The sequence below is a fragment of the Podarcis liolepis genome, assembly GCF_965112155.1.
Source record: "Podarcis liolepis genome assembly, chromosome: 4".
NCBI lineage: Eukaryota > Metazoa > Chordata > Lepidosauria > Squamata > Lacertidae > Podarcis > Podarcis liolepis.
In genome coordinates, this window is record NC_139558.1 from 81,545,265 (window position 1) to 81,568,209 (window position 22,945).

The 22,945-nt window shown below is 38.9% G+C and overlaps 1 protein-coding gene and 1 long non-coding RNA gene across 5 annotated transcripts in view; one reads left to right on the plus strand and one right to left on the minus strand.

The window, feature by feature from the left end:
• The window catches only part of WASF3 (WASP family member 3), a 32,916-nt gene that overhangs the window by 6,627 nt on the left and 3,344 nt on the right, over positions 1-22,945 (minus strand). For 2 of the 4 annotated variants that reach the window (XM_083498930.1, XM_083498929.1), the window contains exons 2-8: positions 11,683-11,825; positions 10,423-10,557; positions 7,492-7,645; positions 6,255-6,372; positions 3,745-3,920; positions 1,328-1,591; positions 361-731 (exon numbers count right to left, since the gene is read on the minus strand). In XM_083498930.1, the coding sequence (XP_083355056.1) occupies positions 361-731; positions 1,328-1,591; positions 3,745-3,920; positions 6,255-6,372; positions 7,492-7,645; positions 10,423-10,557; positions 11,683-11,815 (1,351 nt within the window). In that variant the 5' untranslated portion in view covers positions 11,816-11,825. Of the gene's footprint in view, positions 1-360; positions 732-1,327; positions 1,592-2,220; positions 2,388-3,744; positions 3,921-6,254; positions 6,373-7,491; positions 7,646-10,422; positions 10,558-11,682; positions 11,826-22,945 lie in introns of all 4 variants that reach the window. The other 2 variants (XM_083498932.1, XM_083498931.1) reach the window with 1 other exon arrangement.
• Positions 12,814-17,141, plus strand: LOC310704959. The gene is made up of 3 exons (XR_014525121.1): positions 12,814-14,495; positions 14,526-15,680; positions 15,989-17,141. It is a non-coding gene; the product is annotated as an uncharacterized lncRNA (long non-coding RNA).

Genomic DNA, 22,945 nt, shown 5'->3' on the forward strand with positions numbered 1-22,945 from the left:
TGCTATTACTTAGCTTTCAAGATGCAACACTGTACACTGGTACCTCTGGATGCAAACGGGATCCGTTCCGGAGCCCCGTTCGCATCCTGAAGCGAACGTAACACGTGACTGCGCATCTGTGGGTCGCATTTCGTCACTTTCGCGCATGTGCGTGACGTCATTTTGAGCATCTGCGCATGCAGCGAAACACGTTCCGTTACTTCCGGGTTGCCGCAGAGCGCAACCCAAAAATATTCATCCTGAAGCTGCTTCAACCCGAGGTATGACTGTACTTATAAATTAAAAGCACGGCTTATGCAAAGTTATGGAAAACCCAAACACTGATCTGTTTAAGCCTGACCATTCTTAATGTACCCTTACCCATCCGAATAGCAGCCAGAAGATCACTTCGAGCATCACTGATGGGTGACTGTGTGGGCTCATGCCGCTTTGCTTCAGCCAGTGCAGGCGCATGCATCGGAGAGGATGAGAGAGAGGATCCTGCAGCAGGAGGGCCTGGAGGGGGAGGAGGCGGGCCTGGAGGAGGGGGAGCTGTAACAACAAGCCCAGTAGAAGGAGGATGAAGAGCAGCAGAATATATAGATCCAGTCACTAGTCCAGGATGGGAAGGTAGCACAGGGATTTGGAGAGGACTAACAAAAGCGGTCTGTGCAGAAGGAATCATGGGTGGAGGGGGAGGCGGCGGGGGTCCTGAAGGATTGTAATAATCCACCATCTGAGCTGCAAGCATCCTATATATAAAATAGAACACAATAGTTGTTAACTGGCATATGAGCTAGCAGATTTGCAGTGTGCACCCAGTAGCATATGCTTCATTTGGTAATGAATATGATTGCATAATAAATACTGGGTTACATTGCATTGATTTTCTTCACTTTTTCTGGCAACTCAAACTTTTCCAGTTGCCTCTTACTAAACACACAACACGCATAGCACACATCTCTCTGTTTCAATATCAACATCAAGTTTTCCCACATCCATTTTTACCTTGGTTTAAATATAGCACTGGGGAGCAGTAAAGGGTCCTTACCTAATTTGCTGGAGTATTTTCTCTAAGCATGTGAGCCTCAAGTACTGTAGCAACCTAGTCATACAACAATACAGCTCATGTATATCCCCCACTGAACAGTAACCATAGTTAAGACCTCTTATTTCCACTCTTTTTGTCTATGTGTCCCATCCCTCCCCCCGCCCCCGTCGTTGCTGATCGTAAGCCTGAGGACAGGGACAGTCTTGTTAACTGATCTCATGTAAGCTGCTTTGGGAGCCTTTCAGCTGAAAAGCAAGGTAAACATATTTTAAATAAATAACAAAAGGAATTTTTTACCCATAATCAGCTGGTACCAATGACACAGCCCCTAGGGATCCATCTACGGCTTGGGGTGGGGGTGGAGGTGGTTGCTGAGGTCTGTTTAAGGTAGCATGCCGCACTGTTGTAGAAGGTGGCCTAAATTCATGCTCAAGGCCCTGGTTTGCAAGCATGTACTGAGCTCCATCTCCTGCTCCATATGAAGGCATCATTGGCTGCTGATGGAGGGAATGATTTGGAGTAGCAGGATATGAATAGCTGGTAACATCTGAGGCATGAGATCTAAAATACAAGTGGGAAAAATACAGAAATTAGGAGGAAATGTATTAGTTTCACTGTCTTTGCAAAGAACTTTCTACAGCCACAAAGTGCAGCTTATATTTACAAAATCTGAATTTTCAAATTCATCAATTTTCCTAATACACAGAAACCGTAAACTTGCAGGGTATGCATTCTCTCACATACAAGGCGATATTAGTTCTATGAGAGAAGTGATAGAGAAGTACTATTACCAAGAAAAGCAAAAGATGAAAGCAAAACTAGAAGCTGAGACCAAGAGAATATTTTGATTTATCAAAAACAACCCAACTCCAAGACCTTAATATTTTATGTTACCTTTTTTTTTTTGCACAAATAATTACAACTGGATTAAAGAGGCAGAGAAAAAAGAATTATTAGTGGAACACACAATTTATAAAGATACTAACTCTGCAGAGCTTATCAGTTAGGGCCAACAGACAATTTATTTGCATGCCAGAGCTGCAAAAAGCTGCATTAGTAAAGACAAATTGTGTCATATAGTAATTTGGTTTAAAAAGGTATCAGTAAAATAGATGCTCATCATCTTTTTCAGACAGGAAGCTAGGCAAGCAACAAAGCACCAGAGGTTTGAGTAAAACAAAAAGACAAACCCTTTGGGCATCTTGGCCTCTTTTGTGCTTCCTGTCTGCTCCTGTCTCTTTGTATCACTTATGAACTCAATGCCCATTTTCCTTCTCTCCCACTCTTCTCTTCTTGTCCTTACTTTCCTCACATTAATTTGCTGGTGCCGGCTTGGATTCAGCTTGTGTCTCTCTTTCTGAATCACAATGGGCATAGCATAAATGCATTGTAAATAGGACTTGCCAATTCAGAAACATCAGAATTTCAAATTCCAATAGTTACATAAAATTGCTATGTTTGCTTATCATTTTTTATGCATATATAAGCAGTGCATCAAAATTATAACAAGAAGCGCATTTGTGTAGGCTTGTTTTGAATGTAACACTTGCGTTTACAATACTATTACAATTCATTCACAAGGCAATTTTTCATGCTACAAAAAAGGAGTAAAAAAAAAGTACATGTCAGTCAAGGAAACAAAATGACTGGAGTAAGTGAATTAATCCAGTTAACAGAGTTGACAAGAATATGATTCCCATGGTTCAAGAGGAGTAGAATTTCAACAAGTGACTGGGAATCACAGAAATGCTTTCCTCTCTATTAAGTTGGAGAACAGTTTTGCTCAGGAAAGAAGTTAAGTAGCATGAAAGAAGAATATTTTCCTAGTGCAGACAAAACATCCTGAATAACATCATAGAAATATTATACAGAAGTAATTCTCTTTAAAACATGGCTTTCTGTGGAAGTCAGCTTCTGGGCTCTTCTTGCAATCCTCTTTTGCTTTAACAGCCTGGACTTTAAAAATAACTACAAGATGACATAAACAAGCCATAATAGATGTTAGTGGAATTGTGAAATGTTGTTAGGCAGTCTGGATTATTTGCTGTGGGTTGTTCCTTCCTTCCAATTAAATTAATTTGGAGAACAAATATGAAAACAAAAATGTCTCTAGAGACCGCTTGGCCAATCAACTTGAATGTTCCACTTTGCTTGAACACAGACCTCCCACTTAGCACAAAGAAGTACAACACAGAGAGAGAATGCCGGTGGTAAATACCGTTGTACACACTAGGGATATGTTTCTGTTCTAAACCATTTTTAAAAATATTGCTTCTGGTTCTGCAGCTCCTCTCTGAATATCAACTGTATGAACAGTGAACTTTATTCAATTAGCAAAATCTACTAATATGAAGCCGGTATATTGCCTTGCATGTGAAGAACCATTGCTTTCTAAGTACTACACAAAAGTTTAGAATATGTTTTTCTTAAAATCAGTAAAATCATTAAATTGAAAAAAAAATCCATGTACTAAGTTGCCTATAGCAGTACAATATGGCAATCTAGAACAGAAATACAAACATACGCGTAATGTGGTTGTATAGTAACAAGTATCAGATTTAAGTCACACTGGCCTTTCAAATAATTTTGAAAATGCCTGTTGTAACATTAATTGAATGTTTCATTGCAATTCTACAGTTAAGCTTATTAAGAATATAAGGATACTAAGCATATCTGAATGTATAGTACAACAAAAAGGGTTGTTGTAAACAGACCTAGTATCAGGGGACAGAGATCCCTCGGATGATGCTCCATGGTATATATTTTGAGACAACCTGTTGTCTGGTCTAAGCTCTTTGTCATATGCCATCATATTCCATTCCTGGCGCCTGTTCCTTGCTTTTCTAACCTTTTTCACCTCACGAGTTGTGCCATCTATACGCTTTTGCTCCTAATGTTACAGAACAAGAAAGCAAGGCATGCGAAAGGAAGAGACAAGGAAGGAAAGAGCAAGTTAAATGCTGTTAAGAGAATGAAAATAAGTAGATATATAGGTGAGGCAAGCAAATTATAGTGAAGCCATATTCTAAAGAGCTCATAGGTTATCCATCTGACAAGGTATCAGCTGTGCAGTAATATATATAGCAAACACACACATTAAGTTTACATATTAGTGTTTTTTCACAATTGTAAAATTGTACGGTTTGCAAAGCCTGCTTTAAACGATACCATGCTAAATTGTAGTTCTACAGAGCTACTGTAATCTTAGTGTTCAGACAAGCAAATAAAAAGGTTCACAGTGCATCACAGCAAGTGGCATGGAAATATTTTCCCATCAGGGCCCAGGGGTATGTGAAGATACACCTACAAACAAGAGTTGGTGTGTTTTTTCTGGCACTGGAATAAACTTGGCTTCCCTTCAACACCACATGTACCTTTTCTGAAATCAACTAATTTCCTCTTTTAAGCAGTTACCTTACAGCAGAGAGCTGCATGGTATTCATCCTTGTAAATGGAAAAAGCTCAGTACTTATACTGTCCTGCCAAACAAATAGCAAATCAGGTTTCATGCACGTGGAAGGATAATGGATCACAACACAAATGTCTCATTAGAGTATATTAAAATCACTGATAAAAATACAGTCGTACCTTGGATTTCAAACACCTTGGCTCCCAAACAAATCGGCTCCCGAATGATCGAAACCCGGAAGTGAGTGTTCTGGTTTTCGAATGTTCTTTCAGAAGCCGAATGTCTGACGGGGCTTCTACGGTTTCCGATTGGCTGCAGGACCTTCCTGCAGCCAATCAGAAGCCGTGCTTTGATTTCCAAATGTTTTGGAAGTCAACCGGACTTCCAGAATGGATACTGTTCGACTACCAAGGTGCGACTGTAAATGCATTTGGGGAGAATGGTTAGATTAATTGATTTTCAATTATGAAAGAAAAATTGCAATGAAATCATAAAAACATATTCTTTAGTCACACAGTTACTAAGAAGCATAAAGCATGTCTCTTCACCTTTTCTTTTCCTGTATAGTTGTAGGCACCTAGGACAGCAAAGGCTATCTATTCCTGATATACCCATTTTCTAGGCTGATTTCAGATCCAAAACTGCCTTGGTCACCTTGTCAATGACCTAAGCTAGATGAAGACTGAGGAAGGATGATTTATTTGCCCTGGGTCTCCTAGCAATCTTTGATACCAGTGACCAATACATTCTGCCTGGGGTTTTTTTGGAGGGAGCTTTTTGCAGTGCTTTTGCTTATAACTCAAACATTTACTCTGTTGCAAACTCTTAAATTACAGTCATCATATTTTATGCAGATTGGAAGACAGCCGAGGTTAGTGATAACAGCAACAGGCAAGCCCATTTAAGACCATCTGTTCACAGAGAAAGGATAAAGTATGCTACAGTAACCATTTCATTGGAATCAAAACCTCAACATTCTTAGGCAAAGTCAAACTAAAAACGGGCATTTTACATACAGAAAAACTCAACCTTGTTAGCACACATGTTATATTGCCCTCCCATCCCCACTTCACATATCCTCACCAAATCAGCAAGCTTTCCCTCACCAAGCAAATAATCATCCAGGTCTCCTGGTCACAGAATGTGGTGCTTTGCTTTATTTCAGAAGTAGTAGTAAACAAAAAAGCCTTCTTCTCTTAGTGATGTTCTTATTTACTTTTGTACATTGCCTAGGTCAGACAGGTGGTCTGGGAGTTCCAGTATGACCATAGCCACACAGAAATGCCAGTACATTTTCTATTTAAAAATAGATGATTTATTGCTTAGTGACATTCTTCAGGGATTTAATTTGTATGTACTCACACTGACAGCAATGAACATCATTCCTAAAACTGCTCCATTATATACTCTTCCATGACATACCTTAGGTGATTCTTTATTCAGACTCACCCATAAAAAGCAGATGGACATATTCTCAGAATAAGAAGAATAAAGTCAATTTGCATTTTAGAGTGGAAACAATCTAATGAAAACCATCAAAAGCTCAAAGAACTTTATGAAATAAGTTTATAATCATATAATCTATTTTTCAAAAATATGTTTTCTGAAACTAGTGGGCTATTTTTGCTAGAATTCTTTAAGAGAAGAAATTAAGACACACATTTAAGATTGAAATATAAAAGTATGAAATAATCTTGCTAGTTTTCCAGTCATAGTCATATGTATGTCAAGAAAAACATTTAAACAATGAACCATTTTTATTCCAAAATATGGCTGGTAAACCACGTGCATACATTTTAAAATGTGCCTTTTTACCTTTTGGCGTCTCTTCTCTTTTCGTTTGTCTTCTGTATCTTGTAACATTTTTTCTTTCCATAGGTCAAAGAAATAAGAGGGATCAGTATAGAACTTCAGCCCATCCTTTTTATCATCTCTGTGAACAAAATTAGCAGATATTGAGAAAACAGGAGGGTTATTGTTTAAAGCATACTTAGAGACCCAAGCAAGTATTCTAGCGTACTCATGACTCTGCAGATAACCTAGTGGGAAAGGCTCCAGTGGTGCCAATGTACTGCATAGCATGCCATTTCCAGACAGAAGACCTACCTCCCAATGAAATGGAACAGTTCTGTCTGTTTCAAGTAGCAAGCCAGCTACTTTGCCAACTGAACTGTCATGAATAAGCACCCAGGTTCTGCTGACTCAAATGATACAATGAGGTGCTTACTTAAGAATAGGCCCAATACTTATTACATTTGTTTGGATAAAACAGTTTAGGAAGTAAACCTACATAGGATAAAACATAGGAAGTAGACCTACACTTTAATGAGAAGCTGGCTTTCCTGCAACCAAACCCATAAGTGCAGCACCTATTGGCCACTTCACTCAGGGCCTAGTGCAAACTGCATCTGGTTGTGCCAAGGTATCAATTGGGAAAACCCAGCATGAATGGGTGTTTGAGGTAAGTTGAAAATGACAAGAAGCAATGTTCAAACAATTATTTAAAACTTAGAAGTATATTGTGTTCAAATCAGCAAGCTAAACCACCCCCCACGTAGATAGATTTTGAGATTCTAGCATATTTACTCTGAGAGGTGCCTTAGCTCAGCATCTTTGCACGTACAAATATTTTTTACTTTAAAAAAAACCTCTCAAGCACTAGAGAGATACTTTAACTTGAAGATATGCTGCCTGTCAGCATACTGTGGGCTAAATTGACTCTTTCTGACTTTCTTAGGCAGCCTTATAGAAGTCAACTGAACTATCTTTGGGTTACTGATATGGAGCCTTAGAATCATAGAAGAGTTGAAAGGGACCACAAGGATCATCTAGTCCAACCCTCTGCAATGCAGGAATCTATTGCCCAATGTGGGGCTGAACCCAGAACCCTGAGATTAAACATCTCATGCTCTACCAACTGAGCTATGCCTCAGGGCTGTTTCTGTATCAGATTCCAAAGAAAAGCTAACTGGGCAATATTCAGTAGCTTGAATCTAGTATTGATTACATCATTACTTGTGCAGGCCTATTTATTCATTTGTAGTTACTGTACCTATATGAAGTAAGGATATTCAACGGAGGCGGTTTGTCACTCCGATTATAAATATCAGCTACAGGATTGGGGATGCTGTTCTTCGAAACCACCTGCTGGTCCTGTACTGTAGAACTTTTGAATGCTTTTTTCATGTTGATATCCTGTAATGACACTGTTGATAAAAAGAACAACATTAGTAGACAGAACTAAATTGAGAAAAAGCTAACCACAATATCCAGGAGTAAAGCAAATCAAAATATTGAACACATTTGATAAGAGGAAGAAGTGAGGAGCAAAACTGATTAAATTATTGTTCCTATATAGAATACAAAACATGCCCTTCACACAATTTGATTCTTAACAAGTCAGACATGGTAATATTTCTCCAACAAGATTGTGTAAGTAAAAATATTTGGGCCCCAAATCCACAAGATTATGTATAACATAACAAGTTATATATAGAGTAACTTAGTATGCACATTATGTGCTATGTTAAACAGCATAAACATGTGCACTGCATATCATGAAGAAAAACTGATCTGCCCAGTGACAACCTGCTCTTGTTTTCGAACTAAGTTCTGAAAAATTAGTCTTCGGGTAAGTGACCTTTGCCTAGCATCCATACAAGTGAGGAGAAAGCCAAGCAGAAACCCTTAATTTCACAGTTGCTTCCCTAACGGATATAAATACATACTGCAAAATGCATTTGAGCTGCACAACTAGTGTTTTGGATTATTTGGTTGCAAACAGATGTATTTTATTTATCATAGAAACCAATTCAAATTGTGTAGCCATAGGATATAAGTACCGTTGACCTCAACTGTAAGTTGTTGTTATAACACCAACCTGACGTCAAACTTTTGGAGCAGATTTGGAAATATAAAAACTGTTTTGGGCCACAAAATACCCTTTTCACAGAAAAACTGGTCTTGTTCAGAACAGCTCCTAACCCAGCTGAAAATAAAGCAGGCAACATACATATGCCACTCCAAAAAAGAGACAAAAAAGCAATGCAACACTGTCCACAAAATAGGCAACCTCTCCCAAAAAAACCCCTCAATTCTTTTACAAATTTGGGAGGGGCAGAAACCCTGGAAGGTGTCACATTAGGGACCCCATGGACACCACATTTGGGGACCCATATTGTAACATAATATGCTACCTGGCTTAAAATGCAACACACACCTGCTTTTAATTACAAAATATATCAATGAAAGCAGCTTTAAATAAATGCATTATACTTCTGCATATTTGATTAGAATATGTATTCAACACTAGATTTACAAATTATGCAATCTATTATTTAAGCTTTTTAAAGGGTTATATCGACTATGAATCAATTTTCAGAAGCAGAATGTGAAAGTGAGGCTACTAAATTTCATTTCTATGCAGCTTCTGCCAACAATCCAAAGAAAATATGTAGCTTCTGTAACTGCCATCCTAGACAAATGACAAAACTTCTGCTCCTGTAAGTGTCTTCAGTTGTCTAGAATGGCATCCTCAATGAACACAACTAGGCATTCCTTTTGTAAGTATACACAAGCAAGCAAAGATATAAGCAGTCATTCTGTATTCAGTGAAGTATTAGAACTTCAGATGTTGCATTAAGACTGAAGACCGTGATGCAAACAGGAACATAGGAAGTTGCCTTATACCAAGTCGGACCATTGGTCCTCAAGCTTAGTATTTTCTATACTGACTGGCAGCGGTTCTCTGGGAATTTAGCCAGGTGTCACTTTCAGACCTACCTAGACATGCTGAGGATTGAACTTGAGACCTGCATGCAAAGCTGATGCTCTACCACTGAGCTACAGTCCTTCTCAAAATATAATGTAGGCATAAACTAGCTACAATTATGGTCATAAATTAGTGCTCTGTTACATAGGTAGTAGTGCTGCTACTCTAACCCCTTTCATAACTCATCCTCAGCACATTCATTTTATGCGAGGAGGGAATAGTATTATGCTGGTGGCCCCACACTCAACAATCACTACCATGCCCCATTGACCTTGGCTCCAACCTCCATGTGTAAGCGCTCCTTGAGCATTTTGTGTGGAAGTTGTAGGCACTGTTAGTGGTGGAATCCCATTCCCTCCAACATACAAAGAGCCAACACATAGAAATAAGTTATGAAAGGGGTTACCAAAGGTACCTGAAATTGCAATTATGGGGCAGTGGCTCTACATGACAAGCTTAAGAAGAGTCTGCTGGATCAGGCCAATGGCCCATCTTGTCCAGCATCCTGTTCTCACAGCAGCCAACCACATGCTTGTATGAAACCCACAAGCAGGACCTGAGCATGAGAGTACTCTCCCCTTCTGTGGTCTCCAGCAACTGGTATTCAGAGGCATGCTGACTCTGACCATGGAGACTCTAGCAATTGATACTGATACACAATTTATCTCCATGACGCAGCCACTGAATCCTGAGAAGTAACCTAGACCCAATAAAATCAATGGGCTGTATCAGCACACAGCAGTGTAGACTGCATCCAGTGTTCTAACAATCTGGTTATAAAATACCAAAAGATCAGTTTTCTTGGACAACAGTTTATCCTACAGTGGTGATATGTATCTATTACTCTTCTGGAATAAGAGGTTTGAGATGGGCATTGCTCATGTTCATCTCTCTACTGCAAATTAATAATACATGAAATATACCCAAGCAATAGATCCAATTAAAAGTAGGACTCCTGCAAAGAGAGATAAGGGGATGGACTTCTAGTGGCAAATATTAAGTGGTTCTAAAATATTTTCCTCTTCCTCCCCTTTTTTCCTGCAAACCACCACAGATTCCCCCCTCCCAAAGCTGCTACCTTAAAAAAAAAAAACCAAGATGAAATATCACTCAGTACCGACTCCAAAGGAAAAAGTAGTGGTTGCTGAGCAATTAATTACTGTGCTCTTGTCAATATCACTTCTGGCTCAATGCTCAAATACAATTACCTACCTTCTTCCACAGTTGAATCCAGCTGGGTGACTTTGACAGCAAGGCGGTCAATTCTGTCTTGAAGGGAATTTGCCCTGATGTAGAAGTTGTTGGCCTCATTAAACAACTCACCAAATATGTCTTCAGCATGTTTGCCTATAGAGAAAGAAGACAACATCTCCCCAGGTGTTTTAATCACCATGACACACACTATGCACATGTATTTGCACACAGAAACAGTACAAAGTTTCTTCAGAGAGCTTTCACTATGCTTCTGGTGCTTTATGCAAGTTGACAAGCACAGAATTCCCACATTTATCCAATGTGACTGAAAACTGCTCTTTTCAGACACAATCCTACACACAGGAATGCCACACACTGTCAGAGCAGGTATAAGCAGGGCCAGCCCAACAACTTTTGCTGCCTATGGTAAAGGACAAGTTAGCATTTCCCCATTGAATTTTACTTCAGCACTGGCAACAGGATAGTGTCTTCCCCTTGCAGTGCACCTGAAAGCAGCAGACTAGTTTGGGGGTATATTACAGGTCTGTGATATCCCAAAGAGAGAAATGGCCCAGGAGGAATAGGCGGCTGCTACCCTCAGTAACTGAATATTATAAACGTAATTCCATATACTACATATGGCATTTGTGATGAATTAAAGGCTTCTCTTTGCCTAGTGGTTGGGCCAGTGCTGGTTCCAAATCTTTAGATACCCAAAGGGAAACAAGCATTTGGGAAGAGAGGCTGGATCCACACGGCCAAAGCTTAAAAAATCCATAAAAGACTGCTCTACACACCCTAGCCTTAGAAGAGTTTGGATCTGATATCCCGCTTTATCACTACCTGAAGGAGTCTCAAAGTGGCCAACATTCTCCTTTCGCTTCCTCCCCCACAACAAACACTCTGTGAGGTGAGTGGGGCTGAGAGACTTCACAGAAGTGTGACTGGCCCAAGGTCACCCAGCAGCTGCATGTGGAGGAGCGGAGACTAGAACCCAGTTCATCAGATTACGAGTCTACCGCTCTTAACCACTACACCACACTGGCACAAAGGAAGGTAAAAGAAAGAGGGAAACACTGGACCCAAGGCCATACAGTATATGAAGTCAAGGTGGCAAGGCATTGATTTTACTTATTTTGATTATTCACATGCAAAGGTGCTGAGACTGCTAAACCCAAAGCTATCATGCCACTTAAGCCAGCTTCGAAACTGTGTATACTCTTCAAGTTTCCCTTAAAAAGAAAAAAAACACATTTTAAAAGCCATCCAGTTACTTACTTAGGCTGCTTAGCTGGCGTATGATAGCAGCAAGAGTACTATTGGTTACACATTCTAATTCACTAGTAATTCCCTCAGGCAGAGCTCCTCTGCAGAGGTGTCGAGGTTCAATGTTCCTTTTGACTAACGGCATGATTCAGTGTCTGCCAAAACAAAAGAATAAAACATTAGTCTCACCCCACCACAATACTCCCCAAAACTTTTTTTATAAAGGGCAGCAGCTGTCGTTGCAGTATGAGAATAATACAGCATGGCTTGAATACTCATGGTGTTTGAATACTATTACTAGGCAGGGAAGAAAAAGGGCTGGCTCAGTCCTGCCCCACAAGGCCTTGTTTTGGGGTCTTTCACTGAGTTCTGCTGGTGTCCAGCCCATTTGACAGGCGGAATGGATGCTTCTGCTGAATCTAACATAACCACCACCTAGGTGTGTGGGATTGCTGCGTATCACTAAATTCTCAGGAGAAATCCCAAGAAAAATATAAACCACTATCATTCCTCTGAAGACAAATATTAGACTAGAAATGAAGATTCTCATAGCAAATAAGTCCCTAAATATTTTTAAATATGTTTTGTAAATTAAGTATTGGATAGGACATGTTCAGGAGTTGTCCTACTTCCTTCTCAAGGTATTATTTACCTTTCATTTATTAAGAAAGCAACAGCAGAAAGTGTTAGAACAAAAGCCAATGGATTTTGTCATACCTAAACAGGACCTCCAGATTTAGAGTCAGTTGCTGGGAGGTAGTTCCAAGGCAGAACTATTGCTTTTATAAGCCCTGCTAGTGGGCTTCCCAGAAGCATCTGGCTGGTAACTGTGGAAAACAGATGTGGGACTAGATTGAATGCTTTTGAAGTTCTCTTTGTTTGATATTAGACAGCTTTTGTATATTGTCTTTTTGGTGCCTACAGAAGACCTTCCTTTTCCAACAAGACTTTTAAGGAAAGATCTCTTAAGTCTGCATCTGTATTGGAATTGTTTAAGATGTATTAATTGTTTTATCTCCTTAGGTAGGAAAGTTGGGATATGAATAAATAGTGAACCTTTGGTCGGATCCAGTAGTGCTGTTCTTAAATGAATTCCTTAGGTAGACTATAATTTACACATTATCCAGATATAATGTACCCACATTCCCAGCATGTTTGCCCTCCTGTCCCAGCAACGTCTACGCTGGCTTGGTCATGTCCACAGAATGGAAGATGGCAGAATCACCAAGGATATACTCTACAGGGAGCTCGCTGCAGGTACTAGGCCAGTTGGCAGGCCAACTCTGCATTATAATGGTATCTGCAAACATGACATGAAGGCTGACATTAACCCTGCCATGTAGAAATCCCTTGCAAGACCACAACATCTGGAGACAATCAGTCAGGTCAAGTACCCACAACAGTGACCAGAGAAGGAATGACCGCTGGAAGGAGTGCAGAACACTATGGTACACCTGCATCAGCACAACCAGACACCTTCATCTGCTCCAGCTGCAACAAATCATGTCTTTACAGTCACAGCAGGCACTGTAACTCTACAATGGTTTGAATTTACCCCTGAAGACACACACTTCCATTATCTCCTGAAGCTGTCAGATGCCAACCAGATATAATGTAAACACATTACAAAGTTCCTTTCATTTCAAGTGGAATTTATCTTTGTAACAAGCATAGGATCAAGATGAGCATCTGCTAGTGTCAGATTCAGCCAGGATTTGAACAACGGTTCTTAAATACCTACTCCCTATATAATGAAACAATTTTACCAGTCAGCTTTGCATATAAAGCTAGTTCACAGTCACTGGGGCAGATCCTCTCTACAGCCTGTGTACATTAGAAAAGGTTACTGTGCCTCCAGCATGCCTGCAACATAATGTGCAACAAATGTGCACACAACCTTTCTCCTTCGAAGGAAGAAAGTACAAATAATTCACATATATAGTTCATCTCAGCTTTCAGCTGTAGAGCTAAACACTGAATAACGAGGGCATGTGTGTTTATTTTCACAGAGAACCAGTAGTATTATCTATCCTACTTTTCCCCAACCTAATGCCCTCCATATGTTTTGAACTACAACTCCCATTATCCCCAACTGGCATGGCTACCTGGATGAAATAAAATAATACCAAAGTAGCTTTAAACTAGCTATAAATTGAGGAGGGAAATCCCCTCTATTGAATCATCTGGACAAAGCCTGACTGCAAAGGAAAGCTAGTAGAGAAAATAATCAGTATTTTATCATTTTACAATTTCCCTCCCCTCCTATGTGGAATCTTGAATATGCAGGTAGCTAACTATTCAACTGCCCAGCCTCAATATACAAACATAGTTTTGTATTGTTGTTCTCTTACATGATCAGATTACAGAATTAACAAAAGGTGCTAACAAGTTAATCCAGTTCTTAACTGTAAGAGCTGCTCATCTGCATGTATTTATCTTCCAGATGGCTCTCAATGCATATGAGGGAAACGGCAGACAGGCAGAATATATCCTATGCCACTTGAAACTCTTAAATGATCTTTGGAATAAATGTTAGTTACCCAGATTGAATAAATAACACCTTCACAAGTTGTTGTGAATGCTATATAAAATAAATTGGGACAATCCTGTCAGTCACTTATGTACCATTGGTTTCAACAAGAAACACAGCTGAAACTCGAAAAATTAGAATATCGTGGGAAAGTTCATTTATTTCAGTAATTCAACTTAAAAGGTGAAACTAATATATGAGATAGACTCATGACATGCAAAGCGAGATATGTCAAGCCTTTATTTGTTATAATTGTGATGATTATGGCGTACAGCTGATGAAAACCCCAAGGAAGGTTGAGACCCACTGGTCTAACCCAAAGCAGTGCATTTCTGATAGAAATGCCAAGCTAAGTGTACCAATCTTACTCATTTCAAGGTCATCAGTATGAAATACTGGGATGTAACCAAAATAATAATTTGTTCTATTCACGGATTAGGGCTTTCCTATTCCCATCCCACTACAACCCCACCAACCCAAAATCCATCTGTGGAATGAGGGAGCCTTGGAAACATTATGAGATGTGGCACAAGTGGCTGTCAATGGAAATTACTAGGGTCTTGTTCAATACAGTCTATGTGTAGTCAGTTTTGTTGCTCTCATCCCTGGTTTGCTTAGGTTCCTTTATAATGGAGAGTGTGTGTGTTTCCTTTCTTGCACAGAATCTATGGCAGTGTATGTGGGGCTTCCAAACAAGCTCTCAGCCAGCACAAAGCTTAGTGTGTCACGTGCTTTCGGACCATGAGTGAGGACCAGGTATACAGATCTTCAGACTGCAACAAGATGTTGTACAGACTTCTTTTTCACAAATGATGGTACCAAAGTCAAACTTTCAAATCAAACTGTAGTTCACTCTGCTAATTTGGCAGGAGTGGGATGGAAAAGAGATACTGGGGTGACAGAGAAGTTGCACTTTTCAAGTCAAACACGCTCAGAATAGTTTGTCATGCTGACAAAACCATAAATCTTGTTGATATTCAGCATTTGGTAAGGTTCACTTACTGTTCTAGAAAATAATAGACCTCTTAATGCTATTTTCTCTTCAGTTCTGAAAGACTACTACACCAATTTTTCCATTATGTGCAACAAATCTAAATAATAAGATACGAAAACTGTAATTGGCCTAACTGAAAAAGAATGAGTACCCCCTCTTCCCAGAAAAACCACTTGGAATAGCAAATAATCACTGCTCTTGCCCAAGCTTGATGGGCAACAGAGGAAATAAGTAACAGACCCTTAAAAACATGGAGGAGAAATGGGGAACAAAACATTCATTTCGCTTTTTCCCCTGATGAAAATAATGACAAACTGTAAACAAGAGCTGTACATCTGTAATCAGTGTTTCATTATGGTACTCATGTTGCTTAATAGAAATGAGAATTTGTGTCCACATCAGCAACAAAGCAAATGAAACCAATGCACTATCCTCCTGCACCTACCCCATTCCCTAGAACTTGAATACAACAGCTTTTCTAGCAACGTTGAACAGAAATAATAAAACTAAAGCTAACCAAGACAATACCTGAGAAAAAACTATAGAAGTAAAAGCGCCCAAGGGGACTGTGACCTCCATTTTTATCTCCGTAAAATCGTCCAGGAGGACCTCCAGGAACCCACACATTCATGTACTCATAGAATCATAGAATCATAGAATCATAGAGTTGGAAGAGAGCACAAGGGCCATCGAGTCCAACCCCCTGCCAAGCAGGAAACACCATCAGAGCACTCCTGACATATGGTTGTCAAGCCTCTGTCATCTGTCATCAAGCCGAGGTTTGGCTTATCAAGTCATGTGAACTGAGCCATTATTAAAGAACTTCAGACTGAGTACATAAATCTAGAACTTTCCTCACACATTCTGTATCATGAAGAGTTGCCTGTAGGTATGAAACTCAGATACTATACCATCCATGAACTCTGTCCAAAGACAGAATGGACTACCAACCAGAACTCCTGAATATTTTAAGCTGTTGAATTGAAACATACCTCAACTTGCATTAAATCATAAAAGTAATATAGAATACTCATATTTTACCTTCTGAGTCACTTATGCAAACTGCAGAGTACTGCAAATCATATTTATAATGTTAAACAGGTTTTTCCCGAACATTCAAACTTTATGCCACTATTAAAAGCCCTGAAAAACAAAACAGATAGTTATGACTCCTGCAGTGCACTTACTACATTTGGTGCCTGAAGGGAGTTTGAAAATGTTGTTCAAATACAAATAGTCATGTTAAACCTAATAACCTTTTAAGACAAAGTTCTATTAACAGTAGGATACTGCTGCTGACAATGCAAGTAAGCAGAAATATGCCGTCCCATATGAAGAACAACACATCACCAGTGGAATTCTGTCACCCACTAACTTACCATTCAACTCAATCCTGGCCCTGACACATTTTGACAGTGGCAGTATGCAGGTGCTGCCTTTGAATGGGAGTGAAGCCTTTTTTAAAAAAAACAACAACCAAAAATAATAAACAATAACCTTCTAAAATGTTTTAAACCTTGGGTTAAGGCGAATCAAAAGATAACTGCAGTTAAAGTCACAAACGTTTCCCTTGATCACAAGGTAAGACACAAGTGGGAGCATACAGCATTGAGATCTTAGGCTGGTTCCTATATTCCTAACACGATGGAGTAATGCTCTATCTCCAGTGGCTGCACACAGGGATGGGAGAAGAAATTCTATTCAGTTCATATTTAAAGGCAAACTACAGCCATCCTTCAAATTTTGCAATGCTGGTCTCCAACCAAGTAATGTATGCAAAAATACATATACTGGGGTAAAGCATGGATAGAAATGCATATATTGGTGAAAAGAACACAAAAATGCATATCATGGCAAACTGCTCCACAAAAATGTGTTTACTCTGCAAAAATACATAAAAAAATGAGTATATTAGGCATATTTTGCCCTAAAATGCTAATGAATTTTCATGAAAACCTTCCCTCCCAAAATTCAATGGACAATGTGGGAAACAGGATGTTTCACAAGATGCATGTTCAGTCTGATCCAGAACTGTTCATATATATATGAAATGTTCAGAAAGATCATCAACTTAGAGGCCAAGTGGGTAAAAATGCCAGAGATTAAGAAGAAAGCAACAAAAGCAAAAAATGTAGTTGCTTAATCATCAAAGAATGTGGTTCTCAACTGGCATGAAACAATAAATATTGTAGCAGGTGCAGAGACAAGGGGGAAAAACACAGGGCAACAAAAACTGGACTGAAAGGACAGGTTGGTAGTGACTGTGGTGAGAGGCTACAAAAAGTTGGTGTGGAGAGGTCATTACATAAGCATAGCATGTCCTCTGGAGGTTTTTGTTATTAACAAAAAATGCCTTAAAATAATCAATATTATAACTGATTATTAACAACAGGCAATAACTGTCTGGAAGCATTTGCTTACAACTATAAAGAACAGAGGGCACAATACTTTCCATCCTTCTATATATGGAAGGAAGACAGATAACACATCCCAGTCTCTGCATCCATCACGGCCAGTGGCAGAGAAATGTTGGAGTAGGGAGTTCTTAACTGCAATCCTTATGACATGGTCTGAGCAAGAAGGTGCTGGCTTAAGTCACAAAATTAGCAACAAAGTTCACCAACAAGGAGAGGAAATCAGCTAAGTTCTAGAACTATTCAGAAAGGCTAGCCTTTGGTCAACAAAGGCTCAAATCCATACGTGCAACTGCAAAGACCCCAAAAAAACAGTGTGTTACTGGTCCATTGGCAAAGTATGGACAGAAGTTTAGTCTTCTGCTATTTATATTCTATGTGGATATCATAAGCCTTTTATTGCTTTCCAGTCAAAGATGCTGACAATGGGAATTCTGAGCATCTACAGCTCCAAATACAAAGGTCACTGTTCCTGGATCCCCTGACACAGCAACAAAATGTTTCATGGTTTGATTTATTCTCTCTAGAAGATAGACAAGGGCTATATTCTGTTTCTAAATTCAAGTTGTGCTTGCAAAACACTTGGCTGCAACATGTTTTGAAGAGAAAATTTCTCACATGACAAAAATGCAATGGTTTTGGCAGACAATATTGATGCTCCCAACAACCACTGTTTTTAAAAGAAAATGCACACTGAACTTTGCTCCAAGAACAATAATTTGCAATTGCATGAAGTATGTATATTGCTGGCTGATGTCAAATGGAATGTGTACATGTAACAGTAATGTTTTGAATCCTTTCAGTTCAAGACCACATAAATTCATACAAAGAAGAAACAATTCTTTTTTAAAAAAATGCAACTTAAGAAACTAAAGATCTTTCAAACAGTCCATAACGAAAGGGAGGTCCTGTTGGTGCATAACTGCTTTTTGTATGGGAGAAGGTGGCTTGAAAGGGCAAAATAAATGGGGTGGGGGAGAAAACCACAATCAAAAAGAGAACAGACAACAGACAACTCAGCCACTAATGCATTGAAACTACACATCCTGATGCAGAATCAATACAATCTACTCTCAGAGGAGAGAGAAGGTACATTTTGGTTCCTGAAAGAAAGTAGCAGGACTGCATAGTAAACATGCCCAGATTTCCCTCTCCCTCACTACTAAGGAACAATTGGAAAAAAAGTTCTCTTTTTTAACAGAGGTGCCGCTCTTTGTTACTTACATGCTACCATAAACTACTGTAAAACTGAAGAGTAGAAACTATGCACATGACTCAACAAGGAAATTGAACATTATTGAACATATTATTTGTATTCTGTGTCCTCCTTACTCAACTGCCTGCAAAGAAACTGGATAGATCATTTTTTAATATTTTAAGCATCAAATATTAAATCTACTTTGCAACTTAAAACTTTTTTAAAGAGCTTTTTTTATATAAAAAAGAATGATTTGCTAGCTTATTAATAGAAGTCACAATCTTTTATTTACTAAATATTGGATAGTATTCATTCATTTGTTTGGTCTTCACTGCTAGTATTCGTATTAGCCTAACTCCTAAGATCACGTTTCAAAGCTAATGCATAAGCATTTTTCAGGGCCAAATGTTTTGCAACTCAGTCTTTTCAAAGATTTCCATTATGGATGAAGGTGCATAAGTGTTAACTCAATTAAGAGCAATATAAGGATGCAAGATTAATCAATATTATCAAGGTTACAGAGAAATGTTAGCCATGATTGCCACCAACGCTCAAGACACAAATCAATAGGGAGAGAGTTACAAAAGTGACTAAAGTGTAGTAAAGTACTTTTACATACACATTTTTCACTTTTGTTGCTATAGCACAGTATTTAATATTTGATGTTAATCAACAATATAGAACTAAATGATTGTCAGTTCTAGATTGATAAGAAGCAACAACCATGCACATATCATAAGCCATTATTAATGAGGTATCAGGGCACTGTGTAGATATTTACAGGTTTTATCCATCAGTTATAAAGAAAAACTGCCAGTTTAAGGGAAGCAACACTATGAGCACTGTAGCATAAGGTTACCTGACGTCCCCGTTTCCCGGGGACAGTCCCTGGATTTACAGATCAGTCCCCATGCAAAATCTATTGAAGTTGAAAGTATCCCCGGATTCAGTGAAAAAAAATCTGGTAACCATACTGCAACACTATATTTTTATATTAGAGTACATTTGTTAAGTCTGTGGGTTCCTAAAGTCAGTGATATTTTCTACTGTTATTGGTAGAGTATTTCAAAAGTGTAGTGTCACTTCACACTTCCACAAAGCAGAACTTCCCAATCAATACAGAAGGCAGTATTCAAAAGGATCTATTTGTATGCAGGCCATGCTTAAGACAAATTGTGAAGCTAGCATGTAGCCAAATATGCACAAAGGCTATTCAGTAGTATGGGCATTTTGTCCAAGTTCTTTCAGTTAATTATGGAAAAGAACCAAGCACGAGAACCATAAGGACTTTGAATAGAGACTGTCCCACAAATGAATAGAAGCTGTATGTTTAATTATTATGATTATTTATCTACTACCAACAATGCACACAGAACTTTAGGGTCGCAATGCTGAAAAAGAAAAAAAAAGACACAAAGAATACTCTGCCTCACATTCCCATCATACTTCATGAATATAGAAACAATATGAGGTTATACTGGATATATTTTAAAGGGTGAGAAGAGATGAATGAGAACTGTGCATCTCTTTCCACAAAAATAAATGGGGACAAATCAATTTAACATAACAAATAATTTATTATTATGAATAGCTCCATTATTTTAATTCATATCCACCGAGATATGAAATCTATAAAGGCTTCAAAAAGTATTCAAACACCTCTGGAAAGTTGAAAGAGATGTCCTTGTATACAAAAGAGGAGAATTCAATAAAGGTATTATTATACTAGGACCTGAGAGACCAGGGTTTAAATCCCCACTAAGCCATGAAGCTCACTGGGTGACCTCAAGCCAGCCACTGCCTCTCAGCAAAACCTACTTCACAGGGTTGTTGTGGGGGATTAGATGAGAAAGGGGAGATTAGATAAGCTCATTGCAGAAAAAGGTGGGAAGGAGGTATAAAAATATAAATAAATAAATAAATAATTTTTTGGAAATTCAGCATCATAAAAAAGTATTCCAACACCTGTTTAATTACCACTCACTGAAACAGATGTTGCCAAATTCTAAAAACATAAGCCAAGAGAGGTAAGGCAAATCAATTTTCAGTGGAGTACCTATGTATGCTTGCTTTTGCTCCAACAAAGCACCATAAGACTTAAAAAATTTCTTATGGCACAATATTTTGTGGACTATAAGGCAGAGAAACAGTGTAATCTATTCAGAAGTAATTTCACTAAATTCAGTGGGACTTAATCCCAGACAAGCATGTACAGAAGTGGTGGGAACCTCAGGCCTGGGGGCCAAATGTGATGATACTAGGCTCACCATACGTCAGAAAAATTCCTGACATGTCATGGTTTTCAGATGTAAAAATGTATGAAAATGTGATGGTAAAAGCAACTGAAATCACAGCTCAAAAAATCTCAACCATTTTGATGGTTTCCTTAAAAAAACTCAACAATTTTTGGAGTCTTCCTAAAAAAAAGCAACCTTATGTGATACAGTCCTCATTATCTGGCCCACTGGATTCTCCTCAGGTCCCACCCTCTCCTCAGCCACATCCTCTTCCAAGGCCCCACCCCTGTTTCATACACTCCTTAAGTATTTTTGCCTGGCTGGAATGTGCACTTAACAAAGCACTGATAAGGACCAAAACTGTTTTGCTCCAGTACTGTTATTGCTTTGCATGCATTCTGACCATGCCCTGAAACATATTCCTTTTGCTATTTCATATTCCACTTTGTGTTCACGCTATCAGTGCTGCTGAACCTGCCATCCAAATCTGTTCTCGAGCAGGTTTGGGTATCTAAGCAGACAAAAGTTAAAACAATTACCCTTGCCACTGATGACTGCTCGCATTCTTTCAAAGATGTCGTATTAGGTGGCCATAGGAAAAGCTTTGTGATTCTTCTAACAGCTTAACTACACATTAATGGGTTTTAAAAAAACAACAACATCAGGCATGGGGGAGAGATGATTATCTGAACTTGAACAAATTGATGTTACTACTGTGGCTTACTAAAACAAACCAAGTTCAAATCATAGTTCCTGAACTTGCTTCCATAGTTAAAATTAATCACAGTTTGTCCACGTTTATAACTAATAGTAAAATGTTGTTAACTGAGAACAGAAGGAAAAACTTCCGATCTCCTTCGCACAGCTGCGTCTAAGGAAGGGGGGGGCACAAGCCAAAGACACATTCACATAACAATAAACCATTAATGCAGTTAAAACAGGAAAACAATGCAAGTTGAACTGAACAACAGGAATAGATAAAATGCCAGACAGATCTAAACTCTTTTTGTTCAGGTGACTATTCCTAGGAAGCACATATATTTATGCATAAAGCTCTTTAGGCATGCTAAAATTAGTATGCTAAAAGTGTTGACCACTTTCTGAGGCTGAAGAATTAAGCACACTTACTAGGAACCAAATTCCACTGAGCTTGGAGGAGTGATGTAGGAGTGTACTGTATGTATATGTATATGCATATGCATATGTATATGTATATGTATGTGTATAATGTAAAGCAGAGGGAGCCAACATAGAGCCTTCCAAATGTTTTGGACTACAACTCCCAGCATCCCTGACAATTGGTATAACTGGCTGGGGCTGAAGGGAGTTGTAGCTCAAAACACCTTGAGGGCACAACATCAGTGACCTCAATGTAAAAAGTACATTCTATTCAGTTGGTATATAAATATATTTACTAGTATTCTAATAACACGTTGAATATTACATTTCATCCACACTCTTTCCCCTAACTTTCCCCCTAATGATGTTTCAGTTGTTGTTTTTTGCAGTAACAAAAACTTTTCAGATAAACACAAGATTAACAAAACATACTTTTTTAGTTTTGTTGACTACATACAGTGGACGCTTGGATTGCGAACGTGATCCATGCGGGATGCATGTTCGCAACCCGCAATGGCGTGTCTGTGCACGCGCAGGTTGCGATTTGGCACTTCTGTGTATGCGCAAAGCGCGATTTAGTGCTTCTGCACATGTGCGACCGCCAAAACCTGGAAGTAACCCGTTCCGGTAATTCCGGGTTTTGGCGGTCCATAACCCAAAAAAACGCAACCTGAAGCGTCTGTAACCTGAGGTATGACTGTATTCCAATTCAAAACTTTCCAGATAGCTTGTGTCACTGACCTTAAGACAAGTGGTGCACATTTATTATACTGCATGCCTATA